Consider the following 18669-nt stretch of genomic DNA (forward strand, 5'->3'; position numbering starts at 1 on the left):
TCTATGTATTTTTTTAGCTATGTGGGGTAGGCCCTAACTCAAAATAGCAATGAAATGCCCAATAATAAACAAGTCTTACAAACATCATAAAAGTACCATAACTGTAAAATCCGTTCATTCTGCCAAACATGCCTAATGCACTGGAGTGTCCAATATACGGTTGCCAACCCTCCTGGATTGGCCTGGATCTACCATAATTGGCATCTATCTCCTGGTGACTATTGAAAGCACTCCAGGAGATTTTAATAGGCTGCTAAAAGTTTGGTCAGCGGCGCAGCAGGGCTAAGGCAGGATCCCTACCTGCCCTAGCTCTGTGCACTCCCGAAAGTGACCAGCATGTCTAGGTGCAAGGTGCAAGGCCAGCCTAGGTGCAAGGCTAGCCAAGGGGCTCCACACACTACCCCCGCACCAAGCGGCAGCTCTGCAGCTCCCATTGGCCAGGAACAGTGCCCAATGGGAGCTGCGTGGGTGGTGCCTGTAGGCAGGGGCATCACGTGGAGCCACCTGGCTGCCCCTGAGCCTAGGAGCCAGCGGGACATGCCGCCGATTCTGGGAGCCTCCTGAGGTAAATGCCGCCTGGCCAGAGCCAGCACCCCTCACCCTTTCCTGCACCCCTGCCCCAGCCCGGAGCCCCCTCCCACATCCCAATCCCCTGCCCCAGCCCTGAGCCCCCTCCTGCACTCCAAACACCTCGGCCCCAGCCCAGAGCCCCCCCTGCACCCTAAACCCCTCATTCTTGGCCCCAGCCCAGAGCCCACACCCCCAGCCAGAGCCCTCACCTCCCACTGCACCCCAACCCCCTGCCCCAGCCTGGTGAAAGTGAGCGAGGGTGGAGATGAGTGAGTGATGGAGGGAGGGGCAGGGTCTTGGAGAAGGGGAAGGGGCAGGGAAGGGGGTGGGGCAAGGGTGTTCAGTTTTGTGCAGTTAGAAAGTTGGTAGCTCTAGTCCGGCAGTCATGCTCCCTGCTAGAATTCATTTTGCATATGTGTTTTCTTTCCTTCACAGAAAGAATGTGCTAATTTTATCAAGGTGCTTAAAGCTTACAACCAGACTCACTTGTACGCCTGCGGAACTGGGGCTTTTCATCCAGTTTGCACCTATATTGAGATTGGACGACATCCCGAGGTAAAAACAGGATTTTTTAATACTTTGTCTTAAAAAAAAAATCATAAAACCCTTTACTGATGTTTAGCCAGACCTCTTCCAGCCGAAATGGATCATTACTAATTTCTGCAGCACATTTAGTTGCTAGATTACTGTGGCTTCCATAGGTCCAACTTCTGATTCCAGTGTTTTCTGATTTATGCATAGGAACGGTACTAAACCAGAAGCTGGGAATGGATCACTTGATGATGACCTGTTCTGTTCCTTCCCTTTGGGGCACCTGGCATTGGCCAGTGTCGGAAGACAGGATAGTGGGCTAGATGGACCTTTGGTCTGACCCAGTAGGGCCGTTCCTATGTGGATTACCTGCCCTCCAAAATTAAACAAATAAAAATACACCCGTTTTGTCTAGTTTATAAAATCAAATGTGCTTCCTTTTTTGTTCGGGATAGATATCGGCTATCTGTGGGTACCCTATTATCAACACCTTTGTTCTATTGTCAGCTTTGTCCTCCACGTCCCCTCCTCGCCAGTAGAGCCTGACACCACAGCGACTTTCTCCCACCTGGGAGTTAAGACACAAGACCACACAAGCATATTTCTCAGCTCTCCAATTTGTCCTGACACACAGTTCTGAGGCCTGGTTTTCATGTTCTTACCCTCGGTCCCTGCTATCCCTCCCCTTGCTTTTGTTATTTATTTATTGAATGCCCGTATTGTGCTCTGTGCTGCAAGAAGCATGGAATGGACTCAGAAGAGCTCATTCCACTTTTTAACTAAATATAAAACTTATGGGCCAAATCCTCATTGATGTAAATCAGTGTTGCCCCACTAAAATCAGTGCAGCTATACTGATTTACATAGCTGAAGCTTTTGGGGATGAGAGCGGTGTCTTAGGTTTAATCCATTTTCTGCTTTGTTCTTTCCTAAAAGGTTAAACTTTTATTGTAATATTAGCATAAGTCTATAATATAAGTGAAGCCACTTTGCCTTTGTTCTCTATGTGGCTATTGCTCTCTGGATCCTTTCAATTCATAGAACAAATTCTCATGATGTGTTCTCAGCCATCACTTGTTTAATTTATGGAGCTGAGGGGGGAAGTGCTGTTGTTTCTGCGGGGTGGGGAGAATCCATAGTTGTGTTACATTGACTTGCTCTGATCACTGAAGCAAAATTATTAGAGTCACCTCATGGAGTTGACATTCAGGACTGCAGATTGCCAGGAAAATAAAGACATCTTTGTTTAAATGAATGACCCTCAGTCATTTAAAATTTGGATTCTGCTTCTTATAGAAAAAATAACAGATTCTTTGAGTGATGACTTAACAGTCTGGGAGTGATTTTTCTCTACAAAAATGTCTTTTAATATTCAAAACATGCATCCTTCTTAATGTTCTAAGCATAAGGTTTTGGGGGAGATGACGGGAGTGCTTAGTGGAAGGATTTGGGGCTCATTATGGCTTGTAGTCTTGGCAATTAGTAATTGTCTCTTGACCACACACAGTATGCCATTGCTTACTGCATTAAGCAGATTCTCTGCTTCCTGAGATCCGTTTGGGAATTGGTAGACATATTAATTAACTCTAGTTCCGTAAGATGTGTGTCAATCAATTCTTGGCTATCTGCCAAATGTAGCTATCTGTGGAGAGATAGCAAGTATGAGGTCATTTACTTTTACATTTGGCTGTTTTATGAGCACACAGTAAAACTCACACACTTTATCAAGGATTTATGGAAAGGATGATCAAACACTAGGGACCAGATCCAACCTTGGTGTAACACCACTGACTTTGACATTGGGATGAATATGTCCCTAGAGCTGTAGACACTTATTTGCGTTTGCTTCTTTTTTGATGAACTGTAATTACCAAGATGGTCTAAATCCTTGAATTTGCTGTCATTTGGTCCTCCTGAGCCTGAACACTGCCCTCAGGCTGTAACCTCACAATCCAGTCAGAGTAAGGGGCAGCATGTAGCATCGGTGCTGGAAGTAAGGGTACTGGACCCTCTGGCTTGAAGCGGTTTCCATCATAGACCGCGTTTACAGTTTGGTTCAGTGGATCTCAGCACCCCACCCTACAAATTGTTCCAGCACCAGTGGCTTGTAGCTGTGCTGCCTCAGAAGCAAGATTAATTCATCAGACAGAACATGCTACCCGCAAACATACATAATCTAATAAATACATTGTGAGTTATACCAGTTTCCTGGGAAAGGCAGGATCTTGTTTAAACCTGTTTCAGATTTGGAAAGGAATACTTGAAACACTTAGAGAGAAAAATAACATTGATTTCTGAAAGGACTCCCTTAAAAATGCCAAGACTACAGCCAGAGACAATAAAAAGAGAGACCCAAAGAGGCAACATTCTCCCCACAACTCTTTTATAAAGGTTTCTGGAGAGAAACTTAGGCCTCTGTCTTGCTCCCATTCAAACGAATGGCAAATTTCCCATTGACTCCAGTGGGAGCAGATCAACCTCTTAGTGGTATTACCCTTATTATTATAAATCACTGTGAGTCAGAGTGTGCCATGAAGGAACAAACCATAAGTACAGGGAGGCACAGAGCATCACTAACCCAGAATGCAACATACACTTGTCTGCATGTCTGGCCAGCTGCAATGGGGGAGAGAGCAAGACTTGGCCTTCTCACTGTCCTCTTTGGGGTAGCTTGTGCCCCAGAGGGTGCTAGCAGGAGCGGTCCTTGTGCTCAGAAGAGTGCAGGAGTTACAATTATACCTGGTCCTTGCATTAGGGGTGGAAGGAGCGAAATGTCTCCCTGCACCCTCCCCTGCCTCTTGCACACTCAGACAGGCAGTACAAAATAGTGAGCCAGATCCACAACTGGTGTAAATAGGTGAAGCATTATTAACTTCAGCAGAACAATGCTGATTTACACCAGCCATCCCCAGCATCTTTAATTGTCTCCTCCCAAATCTCTTGTGATCGTTCTCCCGATTAACAATAATCTTTAACAGTATGAACCTAAAAGATCTGGGATCACTTTGTTTTGCAGTTCATTTCTCATCCTTACTCGATAAAGGAGCTCTATATTTTGTTTAGATTTATGATGTATATAAAACTTTATGCTATTGCATCTGAAATTATATAATGCTACCACCTGTAACATATTTGCTTTTTCCGGTTTCTGTGCATTTAAAAAACCCTTGGTACAACTCATAAAATTGTGTTAAATTATACCTTCCACTATGTTCCCTCCCCCCGCCCACCCCCAATACATCACATTAGAAGAAGTCCAGAGTGCACTTTTCCAAGTAATGGGCATCCTGTTAAGATACATTTAAATATGTTTTCCCACAGCAATGGAGAACCACCCCTCTCCTAAAGAGAGTGTCTAATGGCATTGGCAGAAGTGATTGTAGCATGTATAGGCATACCTAAGCTACCTTTGATCAAACTAGAGTGCTCAATATCACCGTGAAGCCACAGCAAGACAGGCTTACCATCCAAGTATGTACCCAGGGTCCGAGGCACCTAGCCCATGCCTTCGACCATGCTGTTGTAGCTTCCCTGCTATTTTTTACAACTGATCGAAGGTAGCTCAGGAATGCCTACACATGCTGCAATCACATCTCAGTGTAGACACACCCCAAGGGACACACAATGATTGAGAAATGTGAATTACTGTTGGTAGAAAAGCAAATATGATGTTTCATCATATAACACAAAGCATGGAGGCAATAAACTGACTTCACTGGGAGCAGATGTGGCATAAATGGGCATAGCTCCATTGAAGACCATGGAGCTACACAAGTTTATATCAGCTCAGGATCTGGCCTGTGTTTTTTAAGTGAAACATTTGAGCAAATGATATTTTTAATTGTAAGTTAAGGCTCATCTGAGCGTAAACTTTCTAACTTGCTTTCTGTCCAATTAACAGTATGTTTATATGACATTCATAGTACTCTCCAATTTTTGGAAAAACAGAGTTACATTAACAAATACAAAAGAATAGGATCTGAAGCACCTGCATGATATTAGAGTTCTAGTCATAATTGTAGTTACTGGGAGATGCCAGCAAAAGAAGCTGTAGTTTTACTAAAAAATTGTAGCAATTACTTTTAATATAGTGATGCCATTTAAACGCTACAACATAGGAGCTATCTCATTACTCTTGTGATAGTAAAACATAAGAGGCCAGATGCTCAACTGATGTAAAGTAGCGTTGCTCCCCCGGAGCACTGTCTTCATTTGCCAAGGGTGAAGCTGAGGGAACTAGGGTTATTTAGTCTGCAGAAGAGAAGAATGAGGGGGGATTTGATAGCAGCCTTCAACTACCTGAAGGGGGATTCCAAAAAGGATGGAGCTAGGCTGTTCTCAATGATGGCAGATGACAGAACAAGATGCAATGGTCTCAAGTTGCAATGGGGGAGGTCTAGGTTGGATATTAGGAAACACTATTTCAGTAGGAGGGTGGTGAAGCACTGGAATGCATTACCTAGGGAGGTGGTGGAATCTCCATCCTTAGAGGTTTTTAAGGCCTGGCTTGACAAAGCCCTGGCTGGGATGATTTAGTTGGGGATTGGTCCTGCTTTGAGCAGGAGATTGGACTGGTCTCTTCCAACCATGATATTCTATGATTCTAAGGTTGTCTTTGCTACTGCAATGAATTGTACAGGGTGATCTCTGCCTTGAATGTTCCAAAGATGAAATCCTGTGGTATGTGAAAAGGCTTAAAAGTCGGAGGAATAAGTAGCGTTCTTCTGCACTGGGGGACTCCTAGCCACAGAAAGACTCTATCCCTCCTATATTATATTCCCTGTGTCAATGTGTGGGAGAAATGATATGAGTCAGGATGGTGGCCAGATCTAGCCAGTGATTTCACAAGACTACCTGAGGTGGCAGAGACACGGGGACTATTGATTCCACTGTAGTCTTTAGAATACACGGAACAGCTCTGCTGGCACTCCATACCAGCTAAGTGAATTTCACATGATCCCATGTTATCCCATGTAGAGAACCTTTGCATTACATCCAGCTTTGCACAGAAGTCAGATTTGGCTTCAGCTTCTAAGAAGAATAAATCTTGACTTACTCAAAACATTGCAAGCATGTTAGGGCCTATTCTGTTTTCAGGTTATGTATACAACTACCATTGATATCAGTTAGGCACAGGTGTATAAAGTAAGCCTTTCAATGAGCACAAGCAATCATTTACAACAGGTGAATGGGCATCACACAGAACAATGTAAGCATGGCAATCCACCGTGTGTTGATTAGTGTTTGCATACATGGAGTGGCCTGCAAACTGAACAGCTTGTCTTCAGTAAGGCTTGAAAATCATTTAAATAAAGAAGCGAAAGGTGGGTACTTGGAATCTCGATGCATTTTTAAGCATCATCTTACATCAACATGTATTTCCTAGGCGTCCAATCTTATGTTTCCGCTGAGTACCTTTAGTTACATTGCTCTGTCTTGTTGTAAAGTTACAGAAATAGTAGGTCAACATAAATATGTAATTTGAGTCCCATATAAAATACTTTTTGAAAAACTCCATAACCCACTTAAAAAATATAAATATATGAATCAGGCTCAAGTTTTAATCACTTGTTTTGGAGTACTGCAGAGCGTGTGTTATTTTTAGCTGCATTTACTTTAGTGCTACAAAAGATAATGTTACTGATACTTTTCAAGGCTCAGTCCTGACTTCCTTACTCAGGAAAACGCCAATTGAAGTCCATTTCCTAAGTAAGCCTGTTTGTGTTGGGTTCTTAGTACTTTTATTTTGATATTTTAGGTGGTGTCAATAGTTTATTTCTGACACCATAGTTCGTCTATACTGGATATCATAGATGATGTCTAAATAGCAGTGGCTGGCACCTTCAGGTCTCGCTACATATACATATAGAACTTATTTTTTAAGAGTTTTGGACTCACATTTTACACCAACAATTGAATTGTGGACACAAATCAGAGCATTTGTCACTCTAGCTACCTAATTTGTGATGTAAGTCATGTAGCTGCAAGCACAACTACTTAGATTTGTAGATACAATTCATTTTATGGCATGCTCAGAAAGGAAAGCAGGTCCTTATGCCAGCTGAAAATTGGTCTCTAAACGTTTGTGACAATATTTTTAGTAGATTGATCCATTTGGTCTCCTACCTACAGAGTGCAAAGTTATATGAAAAAAGAATGGAGCTATGCCATTTTATTCCAGCAGAAGATCTGGCCCATTATGTTAAAAATTTGAATGTGGTACAGATATATATTTTTGGGGAAAAAAGTGTTTAGCAAAGAGGTCGAGCTTTAATTATTGCCAGGGAATGTGAGCATCTTAGGCTTCCAGCTGTCATTTAGCACATTCAGTTCTGCCCTTGCATATTTTGTAATTACACATTGGTAACTTGGAATCTCTGTCTAAAGTGACAGAAATGTAAGTTGGTAATTATGTCTGTGCTTGGCTTTGAAATTCACAATTTGAGCGTTTACATGCAGAAAACGAAATCAAGTTTTGAACTGTCAGAAGTCAAAACAGGGAGTTGGGCTTTTTTTTTTTTTTTTGGATGGTCTTTATTCTCCAGGCTAGCAACTTAAACTGATTTAATGGAATCAGTAGTTGCTTAGCAAATCATAATAGGAGAAGATCTCACATATGATGAGCAGAGGAAGCCCTTGTAGCTTACAAAGCAGTAAGCATTTGTTGCACTGTAGAAGCTCCTAATGAATCCCTGTCTTATACTTCTAATCTGATCAATTCAGCTATTCAACAACTGTCCTTTATTTGGTACTTGATAAACATATTCAAATCGCTGCATTACTGCTCTTGAATAAAAAGGCTAAACCTTAGAATCATCTCACCTATAGATATATTTGTAAGGAATGATTTAATTAAAGTAGCTCGGCAGCATGACATTCTGTCATACTTAGCAGTTTTTGTTTTAACTGAAAACTCCTGTAAGATATTTACTGATAGGAGTGTGCTCTGGGGAAAATTCTGGGTGGCATTATGGACTCAATTTCTCTCCTTAAAGTCCGATCACCAGAGAGATGCAAAAACATAAAACTTTATTTGCTTTGTGGGCAGATATCCTGAATATTGTTTTCTAAAGATATCACACATGCACAAACAAGAACAATCAAGATCACAAATGTTTGGCTTTGTTTAGTACGGTAAGATTCTAGGCTGAATGACAGTGTCAAATTTGGATCCTTTGCCTTCTAATGAGTAGAATCTATGTACTAGCAGTCTTACATGAACAAAACTGGGAACACGATTGTTCTTTAGATGTACATTACTTTCAGCCCTCTGTCGCTGAGAAATGCTTGTTGATTACAGCGAAGAACTGTATACAGTATGCCACAGCTGAATGGCTTCCATGAATGAGAAACTAAAGCCAGTCAACATATTCATTAGGTTCAAAGAAATGAGCCTCAGAACTGTGGGAAAACTTTTGTTTATGCTACTGGAGGGAGAAAAAGAGAGAGAGACTGCCATGAAAGCAAATTCATGGAGTGGATCACACACAGAGAGTAGTAGACAGAATTTTCATTTAGATTGCAGGTAATGCCATATTTGTTTGAGTACATGCCTCAAAACTATCCCAAGGCATTTCACAGAGAACAGGTGCAGCACATTGGTAACTGGAGTACTCAAGCTTTAGGCAGTTCTTAGCATCTGGGACTTATTCGTCTATCACTTACATTGATTTTACATTGTTGCAACTGTCTTCAATGGAGTTTTCTTTGATTTACACCAGTGTAACAGAGAGGACACACAAGTCTCTCTTTTTTTTTTTTATTATCACAGAAACAGCATGAATTTCTAGCACCTCATGTTTGATGTGTCAGATAGTTTTGCCATAGCTTTTAGCAGCATGAATTCTAACAATCCTTTCTTGCTAGTGCTGGGAATACTCCCACTGTTTGCATTTGGATGTTAATTATTTCTCCTGTCAGTAAAAGGATGTTTAGGAGAATTATTTACTTCCCGGATATGAATAGTCACATTGTCAGCATAGTGACCTCGTCATATGAGACAAACAGAGCCTGACATAATGTGGTGTAACACAACTCACTTCCTGATTCATTTCAAAGGTAGGGCACAATCCTGCCACGTACTGAGAGCCCTCAAGTCCCATTGACCTCTCAGGGTCAGATCTTTAGAGATTATATTTTAAAAAGAGTTGACTCACATACTAAAACTGTGGCACTGTGCTCATGTTGGGGGAGATTTATCTCCATTCATTTAGAGAGGCCATAATATTTCTAGTAGCCAGAAAATTCAGCACATCTTGTCTTATTAGAGAAAGTAATTGAAAACATTAACCCAACTTCATACTCATGCAGCATATGCAAAGTTTCATCCACACACCTCCAGTTACAATGGACAAGAATGACTGAACCCTTTGATCTCCATATGAACATGGAAAAAAATAAAACAAGCAACCACCATCTGTTGGGAAACAGATTTAATGAAAAGGGTGGATACTGGAGTACAGTACATTCTCTGACTTAACTGAGGAAATGACTTTAAAATATATGGAATAAAGTAATATGTGATTTAGGACTATAGGATACAGAAAAATAGCAACAGAAAGCTATATAGTACATAATTGAGTAGATCAGAATTAAGGCTGCATTATTCATAGTCAGAATCCATGTCCCAAAACCTGGTTGACAGGAACTGACCTCAGATAGAAGAATCACATTTTAAATGTAATTGTGCAGCTGAAGGAAAGGCCTGTATTATGTTTGATAGCCCAGTACAAACATCTTGTCAAGTACTCTTTAAACATTTGGGGCAATGAAACAGCAGGTTTCAGCTGTGGCTGATGTTCTGCATTTAAGCCATGAAGTTATAAAATGTAGAAAGCTGCAAACATTACTGGAACTTTTATTGGGTTTCGAGAGTAAGGGCCTGATCTGAAGCATAGTGAAGTCAGCGGCAGTGTTCCCATACACTTCAATGGGCTTTGAATCAAGCCCTATGAGAGCCGATGCATCATTTCAGGTCTCCTGTTGCCTATTTCCTGATTTTTCAGTCACAGCTCCCTGGTTAGCCTCTCCGCCCATACACAGTGTGGACCACAAGGTTCCCATCCACATAAAAATGCACACAAGAGGGGAAATTGCTGTCAAATATCCATCTCTGTTCTAGAAGATGATTGCCTTCCATGCCTCTGAAATGTGGGAATGGGGACAGAGCAGAACACTTATGGCCTTAGAAACCATCCAGATGGCTCACGAAAATGATCAGATTCTCACATATCTAGGCCCATACACATGCCTCCATGCTGCCAACATCCTTTTTTCCCCTCATCAACAGTTTGGTTGCCTCATTTGCCATGTCACCACTGACTTCCTCATAAGGGCTTCTGAGATTATCCTTTTGATGGGAATCACTGAGACCCCAGGTGATAAGAACATAAGAATGGCCATACTGGGTCACACCGATGGTCCATCTAGCCTAGTATCCTGTCTTCTGACAGTGGCCAAAATTCCAGATGCTTCAGAGGGAATGAACAGAATATATAATCATCAAGTTTCAGAGTAACAGCCGTGTTAGTCTGTATTCGCGAAAAGAAAAGGAGTACCTGTGGCACCTTAGAGATTAACCAATTTATTTGAGCATAAGATTTTGTGAGCTACAGCTTATGCTCAAATAAATTGGTTAGTCTCTAAGGTGCCACAAGTACTCCTTTTCTTTTTAGGTAATCATCAAGTAATCCATCCCCAGTTGTCCACTCACAGCTTCTGGCAAACAGGCTACAGACACTCAGATCATGGGGCTGCACTTCTGACCATCCTTCCTAATACCCTTCAATGGACCTATCCTCCAGTAACTTATCTAGTTCTTTTTTGAAACCTGTTATAGTTTTGGCCTTCACAATGTCCCCTGGCAATGAGTTCCATATGTTGACTGTGCATTGGATGAAGAAGTACTTCCTTTTGTTTGTTTTAAACTGGCTGCCTATTAATTTGATTAGGTGACCTCTAGTTCTAGTGTTATGTCAAGGAGTAAATAATATTTCCTTATTAATCTTCTCCAAACTAGTCAAGATTTTATAGACCTCCAACATATCTCCTCTTAGTCGTCTCTTTTTTCAGTCTGAAAAAATCCCAGTCTTTTAAATCTCTACTCTACCCTAATAATTTTTGTTACCCTTCTCTGTCCCTTTGCCAATTCTAATATATCTTTTTTTGAGATGGGGCAACCAGATCTGCAGGCAGTATTCAAGATGTAGGTGTACCAAGGATTTATATAGAGAGGCATTATGATATTTTGTATCTCATTATCTATCCCTTTTTCCTAATTCATAGATCATAGAATCATAGGAGGTTAGGGTTGGAAGGGACCTCAGGAGGTCATCTAGTCCAACCCCCTTCTTGAAGCAGGACCAATCCCCAATTTTTGCCCCAGTTCCCTAAATGGCCCCCTCAAGGATTGAACTCACAACCCTGGGTTTAGCAGGCCAATGCTCAAACCACTCCTAACATTGTTAGCTTTTTTGACTGCCACTGCACATTGCATGGATGTTTTCAGAGACCTATCCCCAATGATTCCAATATCTCTTTCTTGAGTGATAACAGCTAATTTAGACCCCATCATTTTATATGTATTGTTGGGATTATGCTGTCCATTGTGCATTACTTTGTATTGATCAGCATTGAATTTCATCTGCCATTTTGTTGCCCAGGCACCCAGTTTTGTGAGATGTTTTGTGATGTTACTGCTGTGAGCTGGTGGAATTAATCCTGTGAGCAGAGCTAACTTCCACAGGTACTCCCACCAACTGGCAAATTGAACAATGTTTAATTGTGCTCTTCTTTCACTACCTGGATCACCCCCTTTTTTCGTATGGATTGTGGTGGGAATGCATATTGGATGTAGATGGTCTGATGTCATATCCACAGTGTCATGGTATAAATAATACCTCATAGCTGCAATTCTTGCCTGCACAAAGCCTCCAGGTCCTTTAGAGTTTCTGCTCTATTCTTTGTTGTATACAGAATATTCATATATTGTCACTAGCTCGACAGTTCACCTAAGAGAGTAGAATGTTCTACTCCCTACAAGGCTACTATTAATTCACAATATGGTTTGAAAAGCAGAGAGCACTAAAGCGTGATGCTGTGATTAATAGTTGGCACCCTTCCACCCTTCTTTTTGACAAGGAGAATGAGGAGAAGCAAACATCTAACAGCCTGAAACTCCAAACATAATTTGCAGCAATACATGCAAAATATACCCATAAAGAGAAGATGGCTGCTAACAGAAGGAAGTTGTATTAGAAAGGACAAATATAGTATAACCATTGTATGAGGTTTAACATTGTTAAATACCTCAAAGAGGATAAAGGAAAAAGCTTTTCATCAAAATAGAACCTTTCATCTCTCTGCATCAGGGTTTTATCTGGCATAAGATGACACAGCTAGATTAACAATCAGGTATTTCAAGAATAAGGGAGTCTGACAGGAAGCTAAATTCCATCCTACGTCTTTAAACAATACTTTTCTGTGAACATGAGAGCCAAGGTAATACTGCATGTTTGATCACTGCTGCAGTGCCCATCAGCAGCAAAGTAATCCAATTTAAAGGATGGAGTGCAGAAGTGGCAGACATTGTGGGTTATTGTTATTTTTTTGTTTAGTTTGATTTGGGTTGGGTTTCTTTTCTTTTGGGGGGTTTGTTTATTTTTTATGATGGAGCACAAAATTATCTAAAAATTAATGAAGAGTATGCAATTGGCTTTACAATCAGAAATCAGAAATAATTACCTCCAAAATAACTGATTTTATAGATCGGTTTACTATGAGGAGTGTATAAATGTATTGCTAAAGAGATAAGAGAGGTTAACTTTGGTGTTGAAGAGGAGCAGAACTTCTAAGTGTTTGTTTTAGTCCCATATATCCTGGCATTACACATCTCCATGTGTCCATCTATCTCTATCTATGTTAGGTATATTCTAAAAATATGCTCTAACCCAGTAAGAAGTTATGGGTCTGAGGTAGGAATTACTGGGTAAAATGATATAGCCTATGTTACACAGGAGTCAGAAAAGCAGAATGTTACCTTCAGGCCTTAATATCTATAGCTGAAATCCTGGCCCCCAATGAAATCAATGGCACAATTTTCATTCATTCTCTCCGTTCTATCTATCTTACATAGTTGTTATCATCCTGCTTCTGAGTTGCTTTTTTCTTTGTAGCACTACATTTGAAAGTCATGGTCTTCCTCTCACCTATACTGATCTAAATCAGGTCTAGTAAGTGTTTCCAGCCTTAATTTTCATTTTTTTAAAAATAACATGCCATTAAGTGTAGTTATACCCATTGTTCAATCCTAAATATTTTTTCACCTTCGTGGGGTTTATACCTTTCAAATAGTAAGAGTGCTGTCACATACCTCATCTTTATGTAATTGCATGCATTTTAGTTAATAAATACATCATTACATGTGAAAGCTTTGGATTCCTTTAAGTTACAGCATGAACAGATTTAGGGAGAGATATTGGTTAACTCCTTGAAAGTGCATAATCAGACAAGAGCCCAATGCACTCCATTAATTAAATTTGCCCGGGAATGAATACAGCATGCAAGTTCTAATAACTACCTTTAGCTTAAAGTGCTCAGATAATCTCAGACTACAATAATACAATATGTGTCTTAGATATGTATCATTTTGGTAAAGTAATTAAAGGTTACTTAGCTGTTAAATGGTTACCTTGGAGGAACCCTTCAATAATGTGGCTTGAAACATGCCTTCACAGTGTAGTTAATTAAGGAAATTAAATGCCAAGGCTGTAGTAATCTATTTTCTGCACAGAATAGCTGGCATATAAATACAGTAGATAAGTAGGTGGCAGAAAGCCTAGGATATACTCCTTCTTGTTACTTTCATATGTGAAATAACATTTATACTGTAGGCTGTAAGAGAACCATGACAAAAGAGCTTAAGAGCAGCAGAGTAGGAGAAATATCATGGTTCATATCCATGTGCTATTCTAGTGCACAGCTCAAATAACACAGTCTTAACATTAATTTAATCCTTTTTCACACCTATATGCCACATGGAGTTAAAAGATTGGTAATGAATGACAAGGGTTTTGCTAGCAGCTCTTTCTGACTCATCAGGAGGATTCTCACAGGGTTGAGTACCTTGGTGCCTTCTTCTGCGCTTAATATAAACCACAGCAGGAAAGGTTGAGTGCAAACAGTTGATCTGGGCATAAACATTCCCCTTCAGCCCTTTAAATGGGAAGATAACATGGTGGCACTTCTGGCAAAGCAAAGCATTAAAGATGTGAGACAAATAGATTTCTCCTCACCATTTCTGTGCTGGCATGAGAACTGGTTTCACACATTGTCTTTTTACTTTACAGCATGTTATATGAGCATTAGAGAAACCAACAGCATAAACACCCCCTGTATATTTCACTTCTTTTAGTATTTTTTTTAAATGATAATTTTTTAAATCTGGATTCTTTACTAAATAATCATAAAACCTAAAGTTCAGATCAGCATTGCCATCCTGACATACGCCTTGATCCAGTCGATGGGACCATTCACATATTTAAAAGTTACGTTCCTACTTAAATGCTTTTGCTGGATCATGGCCTTTGATAAACTGAAACACAAAACCTGCCCCTTCCTCCACACTGCAGAAAGCCTTGCCCACAGCATAACTGGGAATGGATTAGCTGCACAAAATGTAAAAGGCAGGATTTGGAGCGGTCTGACATAGATGGGATAGAGCCAGAGCTCATTGGGATGCTCTTTGGAGGTGCAAAGATGACCTTCTTCAGAGATGCAAGAGGGTTGAGGCTTCATAGACTGGGCATGAATGGATCAGGGTATAAACTGATGGAGCTAGGGAAGCAGTCACTCTAAAACAAATTCAATTTCTTGCACCTGCAAACTGCCTTGGAGATAAGGACATATGACATAGATATAGGAGAAACAATAGCACCAGTGCTCCGAAGGGAGAGAGTCACTCTCCATGTTGTAACACGACAGTTCATGAAGTTTCAGCTCTTTTTTTGGAAGCAATGAAAAATCTACATGGCTGCCCCAGCACGATGTTAGAACTAGAAGCCAATTTGAGCAGAAAATTGGAAGGGAATCATATGAGATGACTCTCGAAGAGATCTGGTAGACTTTCCCTTTCATTAGGATCTTTTGATTGGAAGTGCGAAATGTTTGCTTCCGTTTGAGGTTTTTTTTAAAACAAGGCCAGTAAATGTTGCATCTTAATGAAATAGCATTGTTTTTTTTTCCAAAGCAGTAAATCACTAATCGTTTCTTTTTATACTACTACCTTAACATGGTGTTTGAAGCATGGGACCAACACTGAAACCTGCAAGTATTTTACTTTGTGTTTAAACAGAAATTATGCTCTGTAGCTAACATTTATTTACAAGCTTGCAACAGGTTTCATAAAGAATATGATTGTACCTACAATACAAACCACATGTTAAGTGTAGTAAATAAGTGCCCTTGCAATCATGTTTTTTCCGCTTGACTTGTTCGAAGTTTAGATTTTCATTTAGCTAAGCATCAGTGCTCATTCAAGTGGTGTGTTAAGTACAAGCATGGAGGCACAAAATATTTCAGTCTAATTATATCTGGTCTAGGTGTTTAAGTTCTTTTGATATTTCAGTCTGAGTGTGATTTTATATTGCAAAATCTACTTTACCGTATACCTTAGACTTCTAAGGTCCATCTTCTTGTGTTATAAGACTCTGTGACTTGGTTTTTATTACTTCAGGCTATGGTTTTCTACTTATGTAGACAAAGTCCAGCAGGCTGTTGTTTCCCCACTGAGGGCCTAATCCTGGACTCCTTAATGAGGATAAATTCCCTTGAAGCCAGCTGGAGTTTTTCTAAATAATGAGTGTAGGATCTTATCCAAGAGCTTTGAAATTAATACCGCATTCAGTGCATGCAGGCAGAAGAACTGAGGGCTGCATTAATGTGGAACTGCAAAGGTGCTGCAAAGGTACAACAAGTAAGCAGAGTTAGTATAATAATATTAATTGATTCAGGTATCCTGTACAAGATCAATTTGTTCTTGAATTGACAAGTATTGAATGGACAAGTCAAATAACAAAAACAAAATCTGACTTCGTGTAACCTTTCCCAGGAAAGGGAGCCAAAGAAGAAACTCTTGAATGTTAGTGGAAGTTTTGAGTATGGAAGCTATTCAGGGCTTGGACATTGTCAATAAAGTTGTGCAAATTGTTTTGTGCTGAAAAATGTAGGTTTGAGGCAACTGAACCTATTTGTGAATTTGAGTTAATTTTAGTGAATGGTTTCGGTAAAAAAAATCAGAGCTGTTGAAACAATTTATGTTGGTATTTCTCAAACAAACAGTTTTGACTTTGTTTGAGCAAGACAATTTGTTTCAGAATTTCCCTCAATTTTATTTAAAAAAACCCTCTGGAAATGAAAAATTTCACCTGACCCCAAATTAATTTTTTCCAACTCTTTTCTTTTGCTGAGAAATTTTTAAGAAAATTATTTTCAATCAGAAATGATTTTTTACCATCTTTCAGTTCAGCCACCAAACCAAAAAATTGGTTATTCATCCAGCTCTACTTGTCTGCAAACAAACTTGTTGCACGTGACTAATTAAAGTGGGTGCAAACCCCTATTTGGACACTAGTTTGGTTTAAGAGTGGCTTATTTTGAGTTAGCTTAAATTTGTTTCCAATTGCCTTAAGCTAATCTTAAATAAGTCACTCTTAAACCAGACCTAGAATGTCCACACAGGGGTTTGCATAGGTTCAACTAAATTAGTTTAAATCCCCACTTTTTAGTAAACTGGTGCAATTGTGTAGACAAGCCCTAGACCGAGAATGTTATTTAGCCTTTCAAAAGAATTTGTAGCAGAGCAATATGGAAAATAGCTCTTTTCTATTTGTCATTTGCAAGCTGGTGAATTTGTCTTTTATTCCTTTCTGTAAATGTCTTAGATGTATACATTCAAAATCCATGACTCATTGTAAATAGGGTTACCTTGTAGGGATATAGTAAGTATATAATGTGGAAAAAGGCTTATTCAGAAAGCTAAATATCTTCTGGACAAAGATTATCCTGCAATAAGTTTGCTAAACTCAAGTTATTGTGTATGATAGTATTTTTAAAAAATAGAGATATGTCAGAAGAAGGAAATAGGGTATTCAAATACCAAGAAAGAGGGATGCAAAAGTAAATAATAAAATTTTTAAATTGTAGATAAATATGTTTCAGTTTTGTTGAAGGACATTTCTGAATCTGCAAAGAGATAACATATTTCACCTGCTTTAGCAGAAACTAGTTTGAATAACAGTTGATGATATTTTAAGTTCTGTATATCTCAAGGGGTATGTCACGGTTCCTCCCCCACTCTGAACTCTAGGGTACAGATGTGGGGACCTGCATGAAAACCCTCCTAAGCTTATCTTTACCAGCTTAGGTCAAAACTTCCCCAAGGTACAAAATATTACACCTTGGACTGGCCGCTACCACCACCAAACTAATACTGGTTACTGGGGAAGAGCTGTTTGGACGCGTCCTTCCCCCCAAAGTACTTCCCAAAACCTTGCACCCCACTTCCTGGACAAGATTTGGTAAAAAGCCTCACCAATTTGCCTAGGTGACTACAGACCCAGACCCTTGGATCTTAAGAACAATGAACAATCCTCCCAACACTTGCACCCCCCCTTTCCTGGGAAATGTTGGATAAAAAGCCTCACCAATTTGCATAGGTGACCACAGACCCAAACCCTTGGATCTGAGAACAATGAAAAAGCATTCAATGTTTTACAAGAAGACTTTTAATAAAAAATAGAAGTAAATAGAAATAAAGAAATCCCCCCTGTAAAATCAGGATGGTAGATATCTTACAGGGTAATTAGATTCAAAAACATAGAGAACCCCTCTAGGCAAAACCTTAAGTTACAAAAAAGATACACAGACAGAAATAGTTATTCTATTCAGCACAATTCTTTTCTCAGCCATTTAAAGAAATCATAATCTAACACATACCTAGCTAGATTACTTACTAAAAGTTCTAAGGCTCCATTCCTGTTCTGTCCCTGGCCAAGACGACTACAGACAGACACAGACCCTTTGTTTCTCTCCCTCCTCCCAGCTTTTGAAAGTATCTTGTCTCCTCATTGGTCATTTTGGTCAGGTGCCAGCGAGGTTACCTTTAGCTTCTTAACCCTTTACAGGTGAGAGGAGCTTTCCCCTGGCCAGGAGGGATTTCAAAGGGTTTCACCCTTCCCTTTATATTTATGACACGCCCCCCAAATCTCAGCTAGGGTGAAACACTGGCTGGGATTTCTTCCTGGAGCTCTAGGAAAACAGAGTTAATAAGACACATGCATCTCTAAATATACTACCAAGTACATAAAGACCAACAATATTTTCCACATCTCAAGGACGATTTTAACCAGTTGATTCTGGGAAACTTTCACGGGAGAGTGCATCAGCCACTTTGTTAGAAGCTCCTGAGATGTGTTGGATGTCGAAATCAAAATCTTGGAGAGCTAAACTCCACCGAAGAAGTTTTTTGTTAGTTTCCTTGACGGTGTGAAGCCACTTTAGTGCAGCATGGTC

General features: G+C 40.0%; 1 protein-coding gene across 4 annotated transcripts in view; it reads left to right on the top strand.

Annotated features, from left to right (window-relative positions):
* The window catches only part of SEMA3A (semaphorin 3A), a 289750-nt gene that overhangs the window by 168473 nt on the left and 102608 nt on the right, over positions 1-18669 (top strand). For all 4 annotated transcript variants that reach the window (XM_073328646.1, XM_073328645.1, XM_073328643.1 and 1 more), the window contains one exon: positions 1006-1125. In XM_073328646.1, the coding sequence (XP_073184747.1) occupies positions 1006-1125 (120 nt within the window). The remainder of the gene's footprint in view (positions 1-1005; positions 1126-18669) is intronic.

The sequence above is a fragment of the Lepidochelys kempii genome, chromosome 1 (assembly GCF_965140265.1).
Source record: "Lepidochelys kempii isolate rLepKem1 chromosome 1, rLepKem1.hap2, whole genome shotgun sequence".
NCBI lineage: Eukaryota > Metazoa > Chordata > Testudines > Cheloniidae > Lepidochelys > Lepidochelys kempii.